The 22,535-nt window shown below is 39.8% G+C and overlaps 2 protein-coding genes across 3 annotated transcripts in view; both read left to right on the top strand.

The window, feature by feature from the left end:
• c7h1orf210 (chromosome 7 C1orf210 homolog) overlaps positions 1-10,839 on the top strand; it is a 70,005-nt gene extending 59,166 nt beyond the window's left edge. For both annotated transcript variants that reach the window (XM_072574562.1, XM_072574561.1), the window contains exon 5: positions 7-10,839. In XM_072574562.1, the coding sequence (XP_072430663.1) occupies positions 7-353 (347 nt within the window). In that variant the 3' untranslated portion in view covers positions 354-10,839. The remainder of the gene's footprint in view (positions 1-6) is intronic.
• Positions 10,840-13,683: 2,844 nt separating this feature from the next.
• Positions 13,684-22,535, top strand: part of LOC140480029 (AP-1 complex subunit mu-1-like) — a 72,963-nt gene continuing 64,111 nt past the window's right edge. The window contains exon 1 of the mRNA XM_072574563.1: positions 13,684-13,845. Coding sequence (XP_072430664.1) covers positions 13,804-13,845 — 42 coding nt within the window. The 5' untranslated portion in view covers positions 13,684-13,803. The remainder of the gene's footprint in view (positions 13,846-22,535) is intronic.

The following is a 22,535-nucleotide window of genomic DNA, read 5'->3' on the forward strand; positions in this document are numbered from 1 at the left end:
TTCCAGCTTCAGATGCACCACAAACAGAAGGCGGCAAGGAGTGGTACTATCTTGTTGGGGTTTTGGTCATTGCTATCGCCTTCTCAGCCTTAATTGCAATCGGTGCAAAATTTAAACTCTTTCACAAATACCTCACCAGCTACAGTCACCAGCTGCTACCAGAGCATGACGCCATCAGCCAAGACCATGACACATTTAGTGCGAATATGCCACGCAGTAATGAGATGGAGAACATCAGAGATAGAACGATGTATCCTCATGGTCTAGATGAAGATGATGGATACATTGAGGACAATTACATTCAAACAGAAGTGAAAGCTGAAGATGAACCGGATATACACATTTCCATTTAAGAGGAACATTCAACAGGGTGCCACCTCAAACTCTATCAAACTGCTCTGTTATTCAGGGTATGCACTATTTTAAGAAAGGCCAACATATTTCTAACAAGACTCCCAGGTCTTTTCTCTCTCTTCATTACATGTGATAGCCAAAGGTTATTCCTGAATGTCATTGAAAATGTTCTCTTTACTGTTCATAAGAAAAACAAATGTAAATGTTGGATTTAGGAAGAAAAATAGAAAATTCAGCAAACTGGCAACAGATTCATCAGCATCATAATGATGGAAAGGTCAAGTTAACATTCTCATGACCAAAATAACCCTTTGCTTTAACTTGTCCATATCTTCAAAACAATGCAATGCCTGTACATACTCCTCTCCCCAGAGAATTGGTCAGAGATCCAAACTCTTCCACATTAAATAGGAATTTAAAAATACTCCCTCTAATTGAGACATATATTAGTTGCTAAAAACCTCTGTATTATGAGAGCGAGAACTGCACAATTGGATGACTGCACTTTTGAACGGAAGGCAAAATTGTGAGATTTGTCTTTGAGGGAAAATACAGAAGTGTAGCAATATAAAATTGAAATAGTGTGGAAAGTACCAGTAGTGAAGAGAATAAAAGACCAAAATGTGTGTCTGCTAATGTATGAGGTGTGAGACATGAAACTAGGGAAAGGGAAAAAAAATTGTAGTAAAATACCTAATCCAATCATAGCCAAAGTGTCTCAATTAATTGCTTATCTTCCATAACCTGCTCATATTGAGAGGCCTGGATAGAGTGCATGTGAAGAAAATGTTTCCACTAGCAGGAGAGACTAGGACCTGGGGGACGCAGCCTCATACTGAAGGGATGACCTGCTAGAATTAAGATGAGGAGGCATTTCTTCAGCCAGAGGATGGTGAATCCGTGGAACTCATTGCTGCAGAAGACTGTTCGAGGTCAGGTCAGTGAGTGACTTAAGACATAGATAGATAGATTCTTGATTAGTAAGGGAATCAAGGGTTACAGGGAGAAGGCAGCAGAATGGGGTTGAGAAACATATCAGCAGATTGAATGGCAGAGTGGAGTCGATGGGCTGAATGACCTCTTTCTGCTCCTATATCTTATAGTGTTTTGGTCTTCCTATAACTAAACTATTACACCTCAAATACCACAGTGGTCTCTTCCTTCTCCCCTTCTTATCCGCAAGCTGTTGCTTGGTGAGATTGTCTGAAGATTACTCTTCCCTTCATCCTTCAATTGGAGGCTGGTTGAGGAATTTCATACCTAAGCCTCTATGTTAAAGTTACTTAATTCCAAATGGCGTTTTTGTTGTTGCTGTAAGAATAAAATGTGGTTGCTCTAACTGAAATTCGTCTTTGTCCACGGCTGAACAGGGAACTGAACAAAAGAGATAAAGAATATGTGGGGATCTACAGAGAAGGTGTCAACATTAAGCAGGAAAGAATATTGTAAGTAAAATGCAGGCAAAATTAAAAAAAAAGTTCAAGACTGTTTTCTGGGACATCATACAGTTAAGCATATAATGTTGAATACTCCTGATTAATGATTCGGAACTGGTTAGCAACAGGAAGAATGGGAAAATGCAGATTAAAAAGAAGTTTCTATTTGTGGTAGAAGCTAAATAAATACCTTAAATGTAAAAAAAAAGTGAATTCAGGAGAATCTTCTTTCCTCAAAGCAATGTTTTCAACAGTGAACCCTGTGCAATTCTAAAGGGTTTGATAGAATTTTCACATCAGTTGAATATTGTACCAATTTGTTCAATTTTTCAAGATTTTTTATTATGTTTTAAGAGTAAATAACCATTCATTCCATAGTGTTTAAGAAGACATTTCACTATCACCTTCTCAAAATTATTAGGGCTAAGCAACAAATGCTAGCTTAGCCAGTGCTGCCCACACCCCATGAAAGAATAAAACATATACAGGGAGAGGAAAGGTGGGAGTGTGGGTTGGAGATCCACAGAATTTCACAAGAGAATGTTAAGCATGTGGAACTGTGAGATCACAGGGTGAGGGAGCATTGCTTCGATGTGTTGAAGCAGCTTCACTGTTCAGTTGATCTGGTCTGTGGTCAGGGACAGTGGAGTGGGATTGTAAGTGAGACACATAAGGGAATCCAAGGAGTAGTAAAGATGAATAAAATAGATGGATTTAAAAGGAAACTGGAAAGCACACGAGTGAGAAAGGAACAGAAAGCAACGTGCATAGAGTTTAAGTGAAACACAAAGAGAGGAACTCACATTCAGCATAAACATTAGCAAATTGCCCGCAGTGAATGGTTCTGCACTGTAAATTCTGTGTAACATTAATGCAGAGAAGGAATCTACAAGGTCAGAGGTTGGTGGGAGTTGAGCAAACTAATATAGAATGAGAGATGATTTAACATAGCCAAATTGGAAGAAAAAGTTAACGGATAATCAGAGGAACAATATTGGAAAATATTTAAGTGAGAGGTTGGTGCAGTTTAGCACAGCAGCACTCATATCAAGTTATAGGGTTTCCGGCCTGTGGGAAAGTGCATACACCCCTACAATGGAAACTGAATGGCATGTAAAGTGCTTAAGGGAAACAAGATATGGATGAATGGTTGAAAAGATAGAGAACTGAATTTTTCCAGAATTTATTTCAGCTTGACAACAGATAACAGTTTTTTACTTTTTGATTATTATGGAGTCAGGCCACTCAAAATATGAGCATGGTAAAATTACTCAGCAGGCAATATTCCTCCACGTGTACATCAACAACATCATTGTCTCATATGAAATATTTCTCCAGTTCAGGAGGAAAGAACACCAAGAGAAAATTCTGGCAGAGAGAGAGAGCTCAAGTGTTTTGCTGTAGCAGGGCTGCTTCAAAACCCCAACAACTACTGAAAGCTAAACTAAACCCTTCTGTGGGAGCCTGACTCCACCCAATGCTGCTTCCATTGTTCCAAATTTAAAAATAACCCAAGGCCTCACAAACTGTTAACTTTATAGACTTTGAACAGATAGCTGTCCACCTCTGTCTTAAAACCGCTCTTCAAAAAACTCAGGACAAAATACTCTCTTAAAGCCATGCTTTCATCACACTATATCTGATTGCACTTAGCATTTAGAACAAATGAACTGATAACTCAAATAGAAATAAAGAACTACAATCTGATAGCCATTACAGAGGCATGGTTACGGCACAACATTGATTGGGATGTGAATCTTGAAAGGTATGGGACATGTATGATAGGCAGGAATCTGAAAAAAGGTGGTGGGTGTCTCTGTTAGTTAATAGGTGCATCAGCACAAGAGTGGAGATCAAAGCTTTGAAAACCAGGAAGTGGAAGTAGTTTGTGTTGAGGTGAGCATTGACAAAGGAAAGACCTATGATGATATACAGGCTCCTGAAAAGTAACAAAATGATAGGGTGGAGTGTAAAGGAAGAATTATTAGGAGTTTTCAGTAATGTACAGTGATAATCATTGGGGATGCCAATCAACATACAGACTACAAAAATCAGATGGGCAAACATAGCCTCGAAGAGAAATTCATAAAATGTTTTGATGATGGTTCCTTAGAACAATATATAGGGTCAACTAGACAGCAGCCATAGATATTATGCAACAAGAGAGGATTAATCAATGACCACATAGTAAATGTGCCCCTGGATTGCTGTGATCATACTATAAAATGCATTCAGTTTGAAGGAGGGACGTTTGGGTCCAAGACTAAAATTTTAAACTTAAACAAGAACAGTTCTGAAGGCAAGAAAACAAATCTGGCTAAAGTGAACTCTACACTAGACAAAGGGTTAGGTCAAAAGAGATGCAATTGCAGATATTAAAGGGAATATTTCAGAATAGACAGTATTAATATATTTCAGTGAGAAATTAAGGTGAGAGAATGTGAATAAATGGTAGGCAGTTATAAGTGTTGTACCATAAGGATCAGTTCTTGGGCCTCAGCTAGCTACAATCTATGTAAATGACTTGGATCAGGGAACCAAATGCATCATTTCCAAGTTTGAAGAGGTAACCAAGAAGGTGGATGAAGGCAGAGTAGTAGACTTTGTTGACATGGACTTTGACAAGGTTTTGCATGGTAAGTTTAGATGACGTGGGATCCAGGCAGGGCTAGCAAATTGGATACAAAATTGGCTTGACAGCAGGAGACAGAGAGAGGTGTAGAGGGTTCTTGTTCAGCCTGGAGGCTGACCAGTGGTGAGCCTAAATGACAGGTGCTGGATCCACTGTTAATCATCATTTATGTAAATGACTTGGATGAGAATATAGAAAGCATGGTTAGTAAGATTACAGATGACATCAAAATTGGTGGCATAGTGGACAGTGAAGAAGGTTATCTAAGAGTACGATGGAATCCTGATCAATTGGGCCAGTAGGCTGAGGAATGGAAGATGGAGTTTAGTCTATGCGAGGTGTTACATTTTGGTAAGACAAATCAGGGCAGGACTTACGCAGTTAATGGTAGGGCTTGGGGACTATTGTCGAATAGAGAGACTGAGGGGTACAAGTATATAGTTCCTTTAAAGTAGCATCACAAGTAGACAGGGGGTGAAGAAGATGTTTGACATGCTTGCTTTCATCGATCAGAGCATTGAGTACAGGTATTAGGATGTCATATTACGCCTGGTAAGGCCACATTTGGAGTACTGTGTGTCCATCTGGTTGCGCTTCAATAGAAAGGGTGAAATTAAACTGGTAAGGGTGCAAAAAAGATTTACAAGGATTGACTTGGATGAGTTGGGCTGAAGGGTCTGTTTCTAAGCAGTATGACTCTATGACATAAAACTGGACTCCAGTTGTGAAGAGGGTACAAGGAAGCTTCAAGGTAATTTATACAAGTTGTGTGGGTGAGCAAACACATAGCAGATGCAGTAAAATGCGGCTAAATGTTAAGTTATACACTTTGCTATGAAAAATAGAAAAGCAGATTATTATTTAAATGGTGATATATTGAGGGTAATGGATGTCTTTGTATAACAGGCAATGAAAGTAGACAGCAAGTAATTAGGAAGGCAAATGGTACATTAACTTGCATTGCAGGAGAATTTAGTTTAGAAGTAGGGATATTTAACTAAAGTTACCCGGCATCTTGGTAACATTGTACCTGAATCTCATGTGGTTTTGGTTTCACTAACTAAGAAAATATATACTTACCATTGAGAGAGTGCAGTGGGGGTTCACAAGGTTTCCACTGAGGACTGGGAGGCAATATCCCTGGAATGTTAATCCAGAGACCCTGGTAATATTCTAGGGACCCGGGTAAAAATCCCACATGGCAGATGTGGAATTTGAATTCAATCAAAATCTGGAATTAAGAGTTAATGATGACCATGAAACCATCGTCCATTATTGGAAAAACTCATTTGGTTTACTGATGTCCTTTAGGGACATAAACTGTCATCCTTACCTGGTCTGGACCTACATTTTCTTCAGACTCGCTGCAATGTGGTTGACTCTTAACTGCCTTCTGGGCAATTGGGAATGGGCAATCAATTCTGGGCTTACCCAGAGATATCCTCATCCCATGAATAAATAATACATCTGGCAGGACTGTCCTACAAGGGGGATTGATTTGACTGAGTCTGTGTTCAGTAGAATTTAGAAGGATGAAAGAAGATCTGATCGATATGTATAAAACTATAGGAGGGCTGGAGCTGGACACATTAGATGCAGGGAAGATGTTTTCTGAAAGGATGCAGTCTCAGGATACATGGTAGACCATTTAGGACTGAGATTAGGAAAAGATTCTTCAATCAAAGGGTAGTGAACGTGTGGAATTGTTTTACCATAGAAGGTTGTGGTGGCCAAGTAATTGCATATATTCAAGAAAGAAATAGGATTTTTTAAAGATTTTAAAGCCATCAAGAGGAATGAAGGGAAAGCAGGAATATTGCATTAATTTAGAGGATCAGACATGATCATATTGAATGGTAGAGAAGGCTTGAGGGCTGAATGGTCTATTTCTACTACTCATTTTTACATTCCAAAAGTAATTGCAATCACTATCCATGATTAACCAAAAAAGTTAAGGATATTATGAAATAAAAAGTGGTTAATTATGCAAAGGTGTGTACCAGGCCAGAAGATTGAACAGAACATTTTTAAAAAGTGATGACAGAAAGCTAACTAGAAATATAAAAACAGATAATGCATCCACGAAGAGGAAAGGAGTTAACAAAATGAACTTTGCTCATATACAATATCAGTCTGGGGAATTAATAATGGAAACTAAGGAGATGAATTGAGAAGATATTTTGCATGGGAGGGGAGATAAAAAAAAGGATATGACAAACCAGTTAGCTTAACATCTGTCATAAGGAAATGTTAGAATCTATTATTAAAGAAGTTGTAGCAGGGCACTTAGAAAAATTCAAAGTAATCAAACAGTCAGCATCATGTGGAGAAAAGGAAATTGTGTTTTATCAATTTATTCAGCTCTTTAAAGAAGTAATGTGCTGTAAATTAGAATTCATGGATGTACTGTATTTAGATTTCCAAATGGCATTCATATAATACTAAATCAAAGGGTTGTGAAGTAGAGTTTTTGAATATTTTTGAGGCTGATATAGATAGATTCTTGGTAAGCAAGGCAATGAAAGGCATTTGGGATTAGGTGGAAATGTAGAGTTATGGTTACAATTAGATCAGCCATAATCTTATTAAATGGTAGAGCAAGCTTAAAGGGCTAAATGGCCTATTCCTGCTCAGTAATTCACATGCTTGTGTGTGAATAACATTAAATATCACAAGGATCAGATAGGTTTCTGTCCCACTGTGTAAAAGAAATAGCCAAGGATAATGCAGATGTTTAAACTACTTTTCTGAATTTCTCTTGATCCCGATGCCTTCCTTTAGATTGGAAAATATCACACACTGCAATTTTATTAAATATGATAAAAAGAAAACTGGAGAAATAAAGGTAGTTTAGCCTAACATCCATTAATAGAAAATTTGCGATTGTAATTATGGATAGGGTGACTAAATACCTCGAAAATTCGTAACTGATCAGAGAGAGCTATGAGGCTTTATAAAAGGGAGATCAAGATCAAAAAATCTGAATGAACATTTTGAAATGGAGACTGAAGTAACAGACTGGGGATTGTTAATGGATCTTATTTATATGGCTTTCCAGAAGACATTTGAAAAAAGTTCATTGCAAGAGTGAATTAGTTTGAGTTGAATCTCAAAGAACTGAAGGAAAAGTATTGACCTTATGCTGTAATTATCTGAACATCAAGAGTCAGAGATTAGGGATAATGGCCAGGTCGCCTAATTGGTGGAATATTATGAGTGGTGTCCTACAAGATTTTGCCTTAGTGTTTCAACTTCTCACTGGTTTCACTATTTTGTTAATTGATGAGTTTAAAAGCTACATATCCAAATTTACTGAAGACATGGAAATAGTCAATGTTGCAAGAAATGTAGATCAAACCATGGTAATGTCGCTATCTCTGAGCCAGGAATCCGGAAGTTGAGCTCCACCTACTTCAGAAGTGTGACGTAAAATCTCTGGACAGGTTGATTAAAAAATATCTTGGCTCATAAATAATGGATCTTGTGGTGCACTGGCAGTATCCATACTTCTGAGCCAGGAGGTTCAAGTTCATTTCCAATCTGCCCCAGCGGTGTATAATAATATCTCTGAAAACATTGATTAGAAAGTAACTTAACACTGAAAAATGTTGATAGTTAAGTGAATAGATTTAATTGGAGACAACTGTGCGATCACCCATTTTGGATCTAAGAAGGAATGTTTATGAATGGCAAACAACTGATAGCAACACTGGGATGCAAAGAAACTTAGAGGGTCAAGTTACCTAGATCGTTGGCATGAATGGGAAGCAAGAACATAATCAAAATAGAATACTGGCTTTTATACTCAGGATAGAATTAGGAAATACTTCTAGGCATAAACTGATAAAGTTTTGGGCCTCACTGTGTAATTGGTGCTTGGTGCTAGATTGTTAGTTAATTTTAAACCTAAGATTTTTGTTAATCAAAAATATTAAGAGATATGAGGCAAGGGTGGGGAGAGGTTAGGTCACAGATCAACCATGTCTTCAGTGAATGGTGGAACAGGTTTGAGGGGCTGAATGGCCTACTGCTGTTCCTATACACCTTCTAATACTCACAGAAGAATATAAGAGAAGATTTCAAATGCCTGTGGATGAGGAAAACAAATTACTTTTATATTTTTCGTGACTTTAAAACATCCCATAAGCAATGATGGTACATAGTATTTAAGGAAAAATGTAGTTAAGCCATTGAAATTTGAAAAATGCCTAGGACTAAATGAAACATGCATGTCATAATTAGAAAAATGACTGTTGAGGATATATTAATTGGACTAATCATTATTTAAAGAAAAAAATTAGAAGTTAATTCTCAATCTCTCCAGATTTAATTATTTTTCCACTCCCCGATACCTGGTAGTAAAATGACCAACAAACAGTCCATTGTTTGTTAAAACTTCTTAATAACTTATTAATGAACTTTCAGAAAGTCCTTCTATGGAATTACATTAAATTTGTAATATTACTAGCTGTGGAAATCCTAATCTCAGTGGGCTATCAGTTCATCCATTCTGTTGGAAATAAGTCAACAATGTAATAGCTGAAGTGGGGCATTATTTCAGACCATATTTTTCAGCTATCATTCAACGTTAACATTGGCAGTTTATGGTTGTCTGAGAGAGCAGGCTGGACTGGAGATTAAATAACCATCCAAAAAGGCTACCATTGGACTTTTACATTATGTAACAGACACCAGCCCACTGGTACTTTAAACAGATGAACAGCAAAGTGTCACTTAGCTGTATTTTCATTTCGCCTCATGTGGGAAATTGAACGTTGCAAAAGTTTAGATGCTACGCTTAATTATTACCAATACAGAGGAGGCTAAATCCAACTAAAATAGTGAAATAGATCAGTTTCAGTGCAAGCTCCACAAGCAGGCAAAATAAAAGAAAAAAGCGTAGGGTGTTTTGTTATTTCTGAAAGCAATCTTGGAGGTTAATCTCATGCAGAAACACAAATATATTGCCACTAATGTTGTAGGATTTAGTTAAAAAAATAAACATAGCTGAGGCAATCAGTCAGAGTTCACAAGTCTGCAGCTTTGCTTTAATTTCTACAGCATTCCAACTCTCTGAAGCTGGATTAATATCCTTGGCCATTATTTCAAACAGAAAAAAAATTCAGCAGATATTGGAAATCTGAAATGTAAATAGAAAATGCTGGAAATGTGCAGCCAATGCTGCAGCTTCTGTGGGGAAGAGACACAAAGCTGAACCTTTAGAACTGGCAAGAGTTAGAGGTGTAACAGCTGTACACAGGGCAGAAAAAGGAGGGAGAGGAGGAAAGAACAAGAGCAAAGCTCTGGCAGAGGATGGAAGGTGGGGAGAGATTAAATTGCAAAAGAAAATGACAATGCAAAGGAAAAAGGAATGGTACTATGAAAAAGAAAAAAGCTAAAAATAGGAGAGGTGGTTAGGATTTGAAATTGTTCAACACAACATTGAATCTAGAAGGCTATAATGTGCCCATTTGAAAGATGAGTAGCTATTTCTGGGAGCAGATTTTAAAAAAGTGTAAGTGACCAAACAAAGCAAAGTTTGAGTGGAAATTAGATCAATGATTGGGATCAGTTAACTTTGTTAGCTAGGCAGCTAATTTGTGTTGTAAAGCAATGTTAACAGTGCTGATTCCATTCCCACACCATCTGAGGTTACTATGAAGGGCACAACTTCTCCCCTTGCCTAAGGTGTGGTGACCCTCATATTAAACCACTATTAGTTTCTCTCTCTCTCTCTCTCTCTAATGAAAGAGTAGGACTATCCAACTTTACCTTTACAGAAGAGAAGTACAAAATGGGCATTTCTACAGATAGGTCAATGGCAAGTCATGTTTCAGTTGATAATTAAATTCTATGGAACAATTTCAGCCATCAGAAGATAAAACCAACCAGAAATTCTGTTCATGGCCTTGATAATAAGCAGACAATGATGGGTTTAACACTCCAAGTTCCACATGCACAACATATTCCCAACCGTATTGAAGTGTGAAATTACATTGATATTGGAAAAGACTTATTTTTCACAACTGTAAACACTGTACTTTTTAATGTATCACTGTAGCAGTCTGACACAACATTTAGATCTGAGTAATGTAGTGGTGTCTCACTGCAGAAGACATGTCAGTGTAATATTGCAACGGTATAAGATGTGAAAGCTGTAACAAGAGGTTGTATGTTATATTGGAAGACAAATAGAGACAAGATGGGAAATTAAAGCTCCAGTAATATGATCTTATTTAGGAAATGTAAATAAATCTGTTTTACACAAGTGATTATAATGCAACGACCTGTATTTGTGATGCATTCTAATAATATTCTGTGATTGATTATTGCTGATTTTGAAATTATGGAAACTACTGCAATGTGCTGAGTATATTCACTGCAGCATTCAATGTTCAGTAAATAAAACCAATAATATGTCCTCTTTTTATGTAGTATCCTGTCACATCAAAGCACGTCACAGTTGGTTTCCTCGAAAATATAATCGCCCTGTCCTAGCAGCATCTCATAAACAGAGATGAGTTGATCTCATTTTCATGACATTACTTGAGGGCGAAATGTTGTCACAACTCAAGGAAAATGTTCTTTTTTTTCTTCAAACAAAGAACAGAATTGTTAACATTTACAGCAACAGATTTAACCTTTCATCTGAAAGAAGCACTTTTGCAAAGTGGAAGGGAGAAGGTAGAATGGAAAGAGGCAAATTAATAGGGAAGAATGGGGAGGTGAGTGAAACGGTAAAGGAAAGGAAAAAGGGAGAGGGAGAAGGGGGAATGGGTAAATGCAAAGGAATAATGAGAGATGGAAGAAGGCAAAATGAAGGAAGATGTGACAGTGAATAATGATAAAGTCCATGAGGAGAGGCAACTAGAAGTGGAAAGGAGCAGCAAAGGGAAGGAGAAGGGAACAGAGGGAAGGGGTGGAGGGGAAGAGTTATGGAAAGGAGGTATAATGAGAGAGAAGTATGAGGATTGGAGGGAGGGTTACAAGAATTGGACAGAAATAGGCAGATGGAGGAGGAGAGAGAGGAGAATGAGTATTGGAAAGGAATGAGGATGAGGTGCCGAGTGGAAAGGGAGAAAGAGCAGAGAGGGAAGGGGATGAAGATTTGAGAAGGTTTGGTAGCAGGGGAGGGATGTAATCAGAATGACTAACTGCCATGAAATAAAATAATGGGCACTTTAATTGTGGGATTTGATAGGGTGGAGTGGAGGTGATACTGGTAACCATTTCAGCAGGGAATGTAAAGCACCCAAAATGTATGCATTATCTTGATCACAACATGATCATTTCTCAGTTGGCTAAGTCACTTATACTCCTTTCACGTCACTTAACTGAGACTGTCACATGCTGGAAGTATGGTTTAGAAGATGTTCGTTAAGGAACATGACACTGTTTCACTTTGACAATAGGGCAGTCTTTTCCCTGGTGTCAGAGAGTTGAGGGTGAGTGGGGAAAGATATAAAGGAGATCTAAGGGGCAACTTTTTCACACAGAGGGTGGTACATGTATGAAATGAGCTGCCAGAGGAAGTGGTGGAGGCTGGTACAATTGCAACATTTAAGAGGCATTTGGATGGGTAAATGAATAGGAAGGGTTTGGAGGGATATGGGCTGGGTGCTGGCAGGTGGGACTAGGCAGGGATGGGATATCTGGTTGGCATGGACAGGTTGGACCGAAGGGTCTGTTTCCATGCTGTACATCTCTATGACAATCCCTTAAAATACAGGAGAGCTGGCCACTCTGGGCAGAGTGGGTATGGAGGAGGAGCACAAGAGCAATGGGGAGAAGGGTGTGAAAGGAGGTGAGGCAGAGAGAAAGGACCGATGGGGAAAGAAGATGTTTCCCCCTGTGGGAGAGTCAAGGACCAAGGGCCTAATCTCAGAATAAGGTTACCCAATCAAGACAGCGATGAGGAAGAATTTCTTATTTCAGAAGGTCATGAATCTGTGGAACTCTTTACCACAGAGGGATGTTGAGGCTGGGTCATTTGGCATATTTAATTATGTAATAGATTTTTAATCAATAAAGCAATCAAGTGTTACAGAGAAAACACAGGAAAGTGGAATGTAATAGTGCTCGTTGCCGGTTATAGAAATGATTTGGATGTGAATATAGGAGGATGGTTAGTAAGATGGCCAAGAAATGCCAGATGATGTTTAATTTAGATAAATGTGAGGTGTTACATTTTGGTAAGTCAAGTCAGGGCAGGACTTACACACTTAATGGTGGGGTCCTAGGGAGTGTTGCCAAATAAATAGACCTTGGGGTGCAGGTTCATAGTTTCTTCAAAGTGGAATCATAGGTAGCCAATACATTGAAGATGATGTTTGGTATGCTTACCTATATTGGTCAGTGCATTGAGTACAGGAGTTGGGAGGTCATTTTGCAGCTGTACAGGACATTGGTTAGGCCACGATTGGAATACTGCATTCAATTCTAGTCTCCCTGCTTTAGGAAAGATGTTGTTAAACTTGAAAAGGCTCAGAAAAGACTTACAAGGAGATTGCCAGGGTTGGAGGGTTTGAGCTACAGGGAGCGGCTAAATAGGCTGGGGCTATTTCTCCCTGAGCATCAGAGGTTGAGGAGTGACCTCATAGGGTTTTATAAGATCATGAGGGGTGTGGATAGTGACTAGCCAAAGGTCTTTTCCCCAGGGTAGGGGTCCAAAACTAAAGGGCACAGCTTTAAGGAGAGAGGGGAAAGATTTAAATGGAACCTAAGGTGAGGGTGAGGTGCAACTTTTTCACACAAAGCATATATATGAGTTTCCACAGCAAGTGTGGAGATGACTACAGTTACGACATTTAAAAGGCATCTGGATGGTTAAGGAGCGTTTAGAGGGATAAGAGGCAAATGGGATTAGATTAATTTAAGATATCTGGTCGGCAAGGACGAAGTGGTGTACAACTCTATAACTCTGTATGGGAAGCAGACTCAATTGGCTGAATGATCTATTTCTGCTCCTAAGACTTATGCCCTTAGGAAGGGTGAGGAGGAATGGGGTGGACTAAAGGGCAGAAGCCAGGAAGGAGCATCCATATTCACAGCAACATTGGCATCTCTGTCTTGTGCACAGAGTTGTCACTGACTGTGTCTGTATCTAATGCAGCCATGGCTCTGCGTTCTAGCATCTCGATTCCCCCTGTGCTGTGCAGTTCAGTATTTGAATGTTCATATGCTGTGATGAGGCACGGACGGATGTTCGCCCCCCGTTCCGTGCGTTACATGCTCCCGTTGCCTGGAGTTACAAAAGCTGTCGGTGTCGGTGTCCATGACGCGGAGGATACGGAAACAAGTAAGACTAACCACGGCGAGGCGACAGACAGCACCCTGCGGGCAACTGGGAACTTGGCTGGCTCTTGAGCTGCTCGGAGGATCATGTCAGCCTCGGCTGTTTTCGTCCTCGACCTCAAGGGGAAGGTAAGGCCCGGAGTGTGAATCTTACTGGGTGTTTCAGTGCTTCATAAGCGGCGAGATCGTGAGGGAATGGAGGAGGGGGCAGTCTACCTGAAGATACAGGTGACCCTGCGTCAGTTTCACCTGAGCTTTGCAATTTCACTTGCAAGGGGGGGAGTTCAGTTCGCTCAAACGTCTGGAAAAGTTTTAAATCAGGACCAAAGTTGTTTTCTCTACCCCCACCCCCCGGGTCTGATGGAGTACATTTTTTTTTTGTTTTGGCTGTAAATAAAATGGAGAAAAAGTTCTGCCTGGAATTCAACACCAATAAGGATTAGTTTTCATCATGGCTGTTTCTTTCAGTCTGTCCTTGAAACTCCTCCCCCCACACACACTCAGAGTGATGTCCGGGGCTTACTTGTCGGATTAGTTGCTTCGTGATGTCTTTTCAATGTGTGCAGGGAAGTCGCAAAACTAATAAGGAGCGCTTTACCCCCAGCTCCCCTCCCCACCCCACCCCATATCAGGGGTCCCTGATGGAAGAGTCAGAGTGTGAGCACTCCCACCTCCCAGGGAGTTCCAACCCTCTGTATGTTTGCCAGCCCGAGGATTGCTGCTGATAAAACCTGTTTACATTTTCATCTCGAAACATCTGTGCTGCTGCCGTCACGCATACAAGACACTACAGACTGAGGCTCAAGTGAGTTGGCCAATGTCAGAGAAATGTTATTCCAGCTGAAATGGGATCCAAGTCACTTGTCCTCCTTTTTGAGTGTCACATCCTGTGCAGAATTCCTCTCTGCGTTAACCCTTCGCTGTAATTGTGGGGCGAAAGTACAAGGGGCCGCCTACACAGTGGGCAGCCTGGAGCCTGCTGGAATGGATATTGTGTCCCACATCGGAGACCAAATGTAAACGTTTCACCTTGCACGTCAGTTGGGTTCGCAGGGGCCGACCTGACCTTCCAGTCACCGCCCATTTTAATGCTCCTTCCCATTCCCTTTCTGACATGACCATCCTTAGCCTCCTCCATTGCCACAACAATCAGACCACAAATTGAAGGAACAACACCTCATCGTCCGCCAGAGCAGCCTACAGCTGAAGCAGGGAAAGATCATTAAGCATTACAGCCATTGAGTTGTACAGAACAGAAACAGACCCTTGGTTCAAGTCGTCCATGCTGACCAGAAATCCTAAATTAATGTAGTCCCATTTACTAGTACTTTACCCATATCCTTCTAAACCCTTCCTATTCATGTACCCATCTATATGTCTTTTCAATGTTCTAATTGTACCAGCCTGCACCACTTCCTCTGGCAGTTCATTCCATATGCATAGCACCCTCTGTGTGAAAAAAATTGCCCCTTAGGTCCCTTTTGAACCTTTCCCCTCTAACTTTAAACCTATGCCTTCTAGTTTTGAACTCCCCTCCCCTACCTTGGCTATTCATCCTATCCATGCCCCTCCTGATTATATAAACACTTGTAAAGACACCCCTCTGCCTCTTACGCCCCAGGGAAATAGCCCCAGCCTATTCAGCCTCTCTCTATTGTTCAAAATTCTGTTCTATCATACAATTCCATAACCCTTGTCCAAGAAAATGCTGAGTAAAATGAATCAATATTCTGTGGCGTTGAGAAGGTTGAGAGATGAATTTAAGGCCATGGCCATCCATTTGGTGGCTGAACTGTGGCAAGAATAGGAAATTGTCCTGATGTCAAACACAAGACAGAACTTAATGTTCTACCTCTCTGGATTCTGCACAAGCTTTTCTCTGCTCTTCCTTGGACAGTTCACCCACATCTGAAATGATTTACCATCAAACCAAATCTTTTTGTCTTGAACAGTCATGGGCATCTCTGGGAAAAGTTCAGCCATTGTGAGTAAAGAAGACTGCCTTACAGGCTATGCTGAATTTAGAATTACAATACGTTCATCAAGCTGTAATTTAATGAATAGGGAACACACAAAATCAGCAAAATAAGTAATAGCATTTATATTACAATAAGATTATTACCCCCCCCTTGAAATATCTCAGGCACTGGCTTTTACCAATGTATCTTCTTGCGCTTATGTGTGCTCGCCACATTAGCACACCAAAGCTTGCTAAACCTTGTTTTTGTTTGTTTGATACTGCTTGGTGCTGACCTATTGACAGCATTTTAAGCTTTTGTTGGTATGTAATGAAAAAAAGGGACTATTTATCCACAATATAGATTTATTCAGCTGGAAGCTTTCAAACACAATTAACTTAACAAATTCTCCATGTATCTTCAGCTGCCTCGATCTGCTGAGGTTTTATCTCCACCCACTTCTAATTAAGACCGTAAGACATAGGAGTGGAAGTAAGGCCATTTGGCCCATCGAGTCCACTCCGCCATTTAATCATGGCTGATGGGCATTTCAACACCACTTACCCACATCCTTCCTGTATCCCTTAATTCCTTGCGAGATCAAGAATTTATCAATCTCTGCCTTGAAGACATTTAACGTCCCGGCCGCCACTGCACTCTGTGGCAATGAATTCCACAGGCCCACCACTCTCTGGCTGAAGAAATGTCTCCTCATTTCTGTTCTAAATTGACCCCCTCTAATTCTATGGCTGTGCCCACAGGTCCTAATCTCTCCACCTAACAGAAACAAATTCCCAGCATCCACCCTTTCTAGGCCTTGCATTATCTTGTAAATTTCTATTAGATCTCCCTCAAAATTCCTTCTAAACTTGATTGAGTACAATTCCAGGATCCTCAGCTGTTCATCGTATGTTAGGCCTACTATTCCAGGGATCATCTGTGTGAATCTCTGCTGGACACGCTCCAGTGCCAGTATGTCCTTCCTGAGGTGTGGGGCTCAAAATTGGACACGTTCGATATGGGGCCTAACCAGAGCTTTATAAAGTCTCAGTAGCACATTGCTGCTTTTATATTCCAACCCTCTTGAGATAAATGACAACATTACATTTACTTTCTTAATCACAGACTCAACCTGCAAGTTAACCTTTAGAGAATCCTGGACTAGCACTCTCAGATCTCTTTGTACTTTGGCTTTATCAATTTTCTCACCATTTAGAAAATAGTCCATGCCTGTATTCTTTTTTCCAAAGTACAAGACCTCGCATTTGCTCGTATTGAATTTCATCAGCCATTTCCTGGACCACTCTCCTAAACCATCTAAATCTTTTGCAGCCTCCCCACCATCTCAGTATTACCTGCTTGTCCACCTAACTTCGTATCATTGGCAAATTTCACCAGAATGCCCCCAGTCCTTTCATCCAGATCAATAATATATAAAGTGAACAGCTGCGGTCCCAGTACTAAACCCTGCGGGACACCACTTGTCACCGGCTGCCATTCCGAAAAAGAACCTTTTATCCTAACTCTTTGCCTTCTGTCAGACAGCCAATCCTCAATCCATGCCAGTAGATCACCTTGAACACCATGGGCCCTCGTCTTACTCAGCAGCCTTCAGTGAGGCAACCTTTCAAAGGCCTTTAGGAAGTCTAGATAGATAACAAACACTGGGTTTCCCTGGTGTAACCTAATTGTTACCTCTTCAAAGAATTCTAACAGGTTTTTAATCACAACCTCCCCTTACTAAATCCATGCTGACTTGTTCTAAGCCAACCCTGCACTTCCAAGAATTTAGTAATCTCATGCTTAACGAGAGATTCTAGAATGACAACTGAGGTTTAGCTAATCGGCCTATAATTTTCCAACTTTTGTTTTGACCCTTTCTTGAACAAGGGGATTACAACAGTGATTTTCCAATCATCTGGGCTTTCCCTGACTCCAGTGACCTTTGAAAGATCACAACCAAAGCCTCCACTATTTCTTCAGCCACCTCCCTCAGAACTCTAGGATGTAGCCCATCGGGAGCAGGAGATCTATCAATTTTTAGACCTTTTAGCTTTTCTAGCGCTTTCTCTTTTGTAATGGCTACCATACTCAACTCTGCCCCTGACTCTCCTTAATTGTTGGGATATTACACATGTCTTCCACTGAGAAGGCTGACACAAAATACTAATTAAGTTCTTCAGCTACTTCCTTATCTCCCAGCACTAGCCTTCCTGCATCAATTTGGAGCTACCCAATGCTACATTTGCCTCTCGTTTGTTTCTTATGCATCGAAAGAAACATTTCCAATCATTTCTAATATTACTGGCTAGCCTACCTTCATATTTGATCCTCTCCTTCCTTCTTTCTCTCTTTGTTATCCTCTGTTTGTTTTTGTAGCCTTCCCAATCTTCTGATTTCCCAGTGCTCTTGGCCATTTATAGGCTCTCTCCTTTTCTTTGATACATTTCCTGACTTCCTTTGTCAGCCATGACTGTCTAATCGCCTCCCCCTCTGTACAGTGTCCTCAATTATACCTAGAAACTCCTGCCATTGTTGCTCTACTGTCTTTCCCACTGGGCTCTGCCTCCAGTCGATTTTCTACAAGTCCTCTCTCATGCCCCTGTAATTACCTTTATTTAACTGTAACACTATTACATTCGATTTCGCCTTCACTCTTTCAAACTGCAGACTAAACTCTACCTTATTATGATCGCTGCGTCCTAAGTGTTCCCTTACTTTAAGATCTTTTATAAAGTCTGGCTCATTACATAGCACTAAGTCCAGAATAGCTTGCTTCCTTGTGGCTCCATTACAAGTTGTTCCAAAATGCCATCCTGTAAGCATTCCCTTTCTTCGGATCCACTGGCAACATTATTCACCCAGTCCCCTGCTTATTGAAGTCCCCCATGATCACCGTGACCTTGTCTTTCTGACATGCCCTATCTATTTCCCTGTAGATCCTGCACTCCAAGTCCTGACGACTGTTAGGAGGTCTGTACATAAATCTCATTATGGCATTTTTGCCTTTGTGGTTCCTCAACTCCACCCACACAGACTCCACATCCTCTGCTCTTATGACATTCAGTGTCATAGATTTAATTTCATTCTTAAGTAACAAGGTAACACTGCCTCCTCTGCCCATTTCCTGTCTTTTCTATTAGTTGTAAATCCTTGGATGTTTAACTGCCAGTCCTGAACCCCCCAGAACCATGTCTCTGTGATGCCTACCACATCATAATCATTCATGATGATTTGTGCTGTCAATTCATCTACTTTATTACAAATACTATGAGCATTCAGGTAAAGCACCTTAATGCTAATTTTCTTATGCTCATGATTTCCAACATCTCTAGTGATATGTCCTAAATTGTCCTTTTTTGCTTCATTCCTAGTCTGCCTTGAACTTAAACCCTGCACACATGCCAACCTGCTGCTTATCTTTCTACTTGACTCCATACTCCCTGTCGCTTTCCCTTTCCCTCTCCCGCCCCCACCCCACCCCACCGACTCACAAGTTTAAGGTCCTAGTAACCACCCTATTGATCCTGTATTAATTGCTTTATTCCATGACTCTTTTTAAATTTGGTTAACCAAGTTGAACTGAATTTGTTGGGAGTTGAAATATTTACTTTGGTATTGAAATCTTGGCTTGCCTGACCAGCAGCAGCCTAGTCAATGGCACCCTCTCACACTCTCTCTGTCTCATCCACTCCATTATGCTGTCTATCTCATCATATTCTGGTTCATGCAGTGTTTTTTGGTTGCCAATTTCTTTTTACATGTCATTACTGATTCTGAGGTATCCACCTCATACTCATTACCCAGTTTTGGCATTGACATATCTCTATTTAATTTCAGCAATAATTCCAGTTTCTTGGCTGTTTCCTTTATGTGTGGCCACTGATGTTTTCTTTTGACATGATTAAATGTGTTGTCCTTCACAGGGTATCATTGCCACTACCTGTATGAAAGCATATATTTTCTTTTAACCTGCATAGTTTTATGCATTTTATTAGTCATTTGGGTGCTTTTATGTGGGTCATGTCATGTGACTGAGTTAGTTCAGGTGGGTCAAGTTCTGCTCCACTGTGAGAAAAGAAATGGCCAGTTTTTGAACAATGCAGTTTTTCAGCTGTCCAGATGTGAGATATTGGATTTGACCTGCATCAGCCTCATGTCGCTTAATGTCTTTGGTTAACAAAACGTTATCTATCTCAAGCTTAAAATTAACTGTGTTCTAACATCAGTTGCCATTTGGCAGAGGCTAAATCAGATTAGAGAAATTAAGATGTGGAGTACAAACTCATGTGGATTCAGGTTCGTAAGGTACTGACACCAGTGTTGGGAAGAATGGGATCTGTATTACTGTGATGACATCTATCTGTGCTGTGACCAGTGGCTGTGGTTTATGAGCTGCATCACTAGAGAAGTACAAAGGCTTGTAAACTACCCAGTATGGACAAGGGATCAAATTTGGGAAGAAATAGTAAGTTGAAGTGTAGACACAAAGCAAAGAGAAAGATATTAATATCAGAATGATAAATGGACCTTGACAGGAACAGATAGAAAGTACAAGACTAAGAGTAAATTAACAAATAAAGCTAGAGGCTATAAGAAGAATAAAAACTTACAACTAAAGACTCTATATCTGAATGCACATGACACTTAAAACAAACAGATAAACTGACATTGCAAATAGAAATAAGTGTGATTTGCTAGCCAATACAGAATACATGGATTGGAACCTGAATTGTGAAGCATACATGTCATTTAGACAAGGACAAGAAACTAGAAAATGGTGGTTTGCTGGAGCTGTTAGTCAATTATAGTATAAAATAAAGTGAGGGGTGACCAAATTCAAAATCCAGGATGTGAAAATGGTTTGGGTGGAGATAGAAATGAGAAAGGCAAGAAGTCATTTGTGGCAGGTCTCCAACATAAGGTGGAATTTAAAGGAAGAAATAGTGAGAGTTTGTCAGAAAGACCTGATATAATCCTCGTAGATTTTAATTTCCATGTAGATTGGAAAAGTGAGATGGGCAAAGTTGGACTAGATGAGTCCATGGAATGATGTTGGGAGCATTTCTTAGAACGGAATGATCTGGTGTCAACCAGAGAGTGTCTCTATGAAACCTGGTATTGTGCTAAGTGTGGCACAGTTGTGTATTGGATTTTACATATTTTAAAACAATTTGCAGTCAAAAAAAGAACATGTACATGCACTGCGCATGGTTTAAATCAACAAATAGCTTTTAGACATTTGCTGGTTCATTTCTCAGGGAAATGCCACTACTGGTTTAAAATATGAACAGAAACTGGCAAAGTATTGGCCAGTTCAGAACAGAAGTTGTCAAACATCATTAACTGGTGCTATTTTCATGGGAACACCACCAACAATCAGTGTCCAGGTAAAAAACGATCAGCATGGTATAAATATTGGTTTCCCCTTAAATTGTCCTGATGAGTGTAAGATAGAGTTTTGACGAAATGTATTTTTTCAGCAATTTTCAAGATAAGATGATTTCATAGTGAAGATAACCATATGTAAAAGTGGTAATAATATGATTGATTGAGGGAGGCTTAGTTTGAGGGAGAAAGGAAAGGTTCCAAGGCTGTTTCTTTCTAAAATAACTTAAGTGTAAGGCAATTAAAAGGGCATGGAAGAAGAGCTATCTCAGTGAATTGCCAAATTAGATCAATAGAAAAGAAACGGCAGATCTTTAAGGGGATATTTCAATATACAAAGAATATTCCAAAGGACACATCCACCATTCATGAAGTTGCCCCCCTTTTCTCAAATCTATCTTTGATCAGTCAGCTAATGCTAAAAAATACTAATCCATTACCTCAACAGCATGGGCACTTATTATATTATATTGTATATACCAAAAGCCTTCAGCAAATTCATACTTTATACCCACTGTCTCCCTTTTATCTAACATGTTTGTTACCACCTAAAAGAGTTGTAATAAATTTGTCAGGCAAATAAATCCCCTTGCAAGAAAAGCTAACATTCCATTCACCTTACTAATTTTTCACTATAATTACATACTGATTATTGATATTTTGTTGTCGTTTTATGCTTCCATGTGCAGACTCTTTGCAGGCAAAGAACATGGGAGGCCTATTCTCTATGGTACTTCATGTGATTATTAGTGACTGAGAACGACAATCTCGATCTGCAGGTTCCTGAGTAGTTGGGGCTGAGGGACTCTTGGTTAGGCCAGGCTCTGTGTTAGCAGAATTCTTCCGTTGTCTGTGCCATTTTTTGTTAGCAGCATTGCATCCGTTTGTTCCAAACTCCTAGGCTGCTTTCTTGGTTGCTGTACACCAGCCATCCCTGGTAGTGTCCTGTTAGTGGCTAGTGCCAGCTCGATTGAGTTTTCTTTTCAGCTTTTCTTTGAAACATTTCTGAGCTGTACTTCCACCTTGATTACTGAGACACAGTTCACCATTAACCAATGTGTTTGGCATTCTGAAGTCCTCCATGTATGATCAATGTCCAGAGGAGTAGAGATTTCAAGTGATTGCTGGAAAAATGGACTCTTCTGAAGACTCCATTGTTTATGACATAATCGTACCATTTGATGCTTATGACAGATTGAAGACAGCTATGATGGAAATGCTAAGCAGTTGTATTTATTTTCTGAATGAAAGCCTGTGACTCTGACACAATCAAGAAAAGAATGATGACAATCACTTTGTATGCTTGAGTTTTTGTAGATGTGCTGAAAGCTTTTGCCAGACATGATTTGAAAGGCAGCTAAAGGCATCAGTGACCTCGGACAAATCAACTGTATACGTCCTGTGGACAAAAGTATCATTTGACTTAATGCTAACAAGAAACCGTTCTATTGAATTGAATTTACTGATCTATAA

Source organism: Chiloscyllium punctatum, chromosome 7 (genome assembly GCF_047496795.1).
Source record: "Chiloscyllium punctatum isolate Juve2018m chromosome 7, sChiPun1.3, whole genome shotgun sequence".
NCBI lineage: Eukaryota > Metazoa > Chordata > Chondrichthyes > Orectolobiformes > Hemiscylliidae > Chiloscyllium > Chiloscyllium punctatum.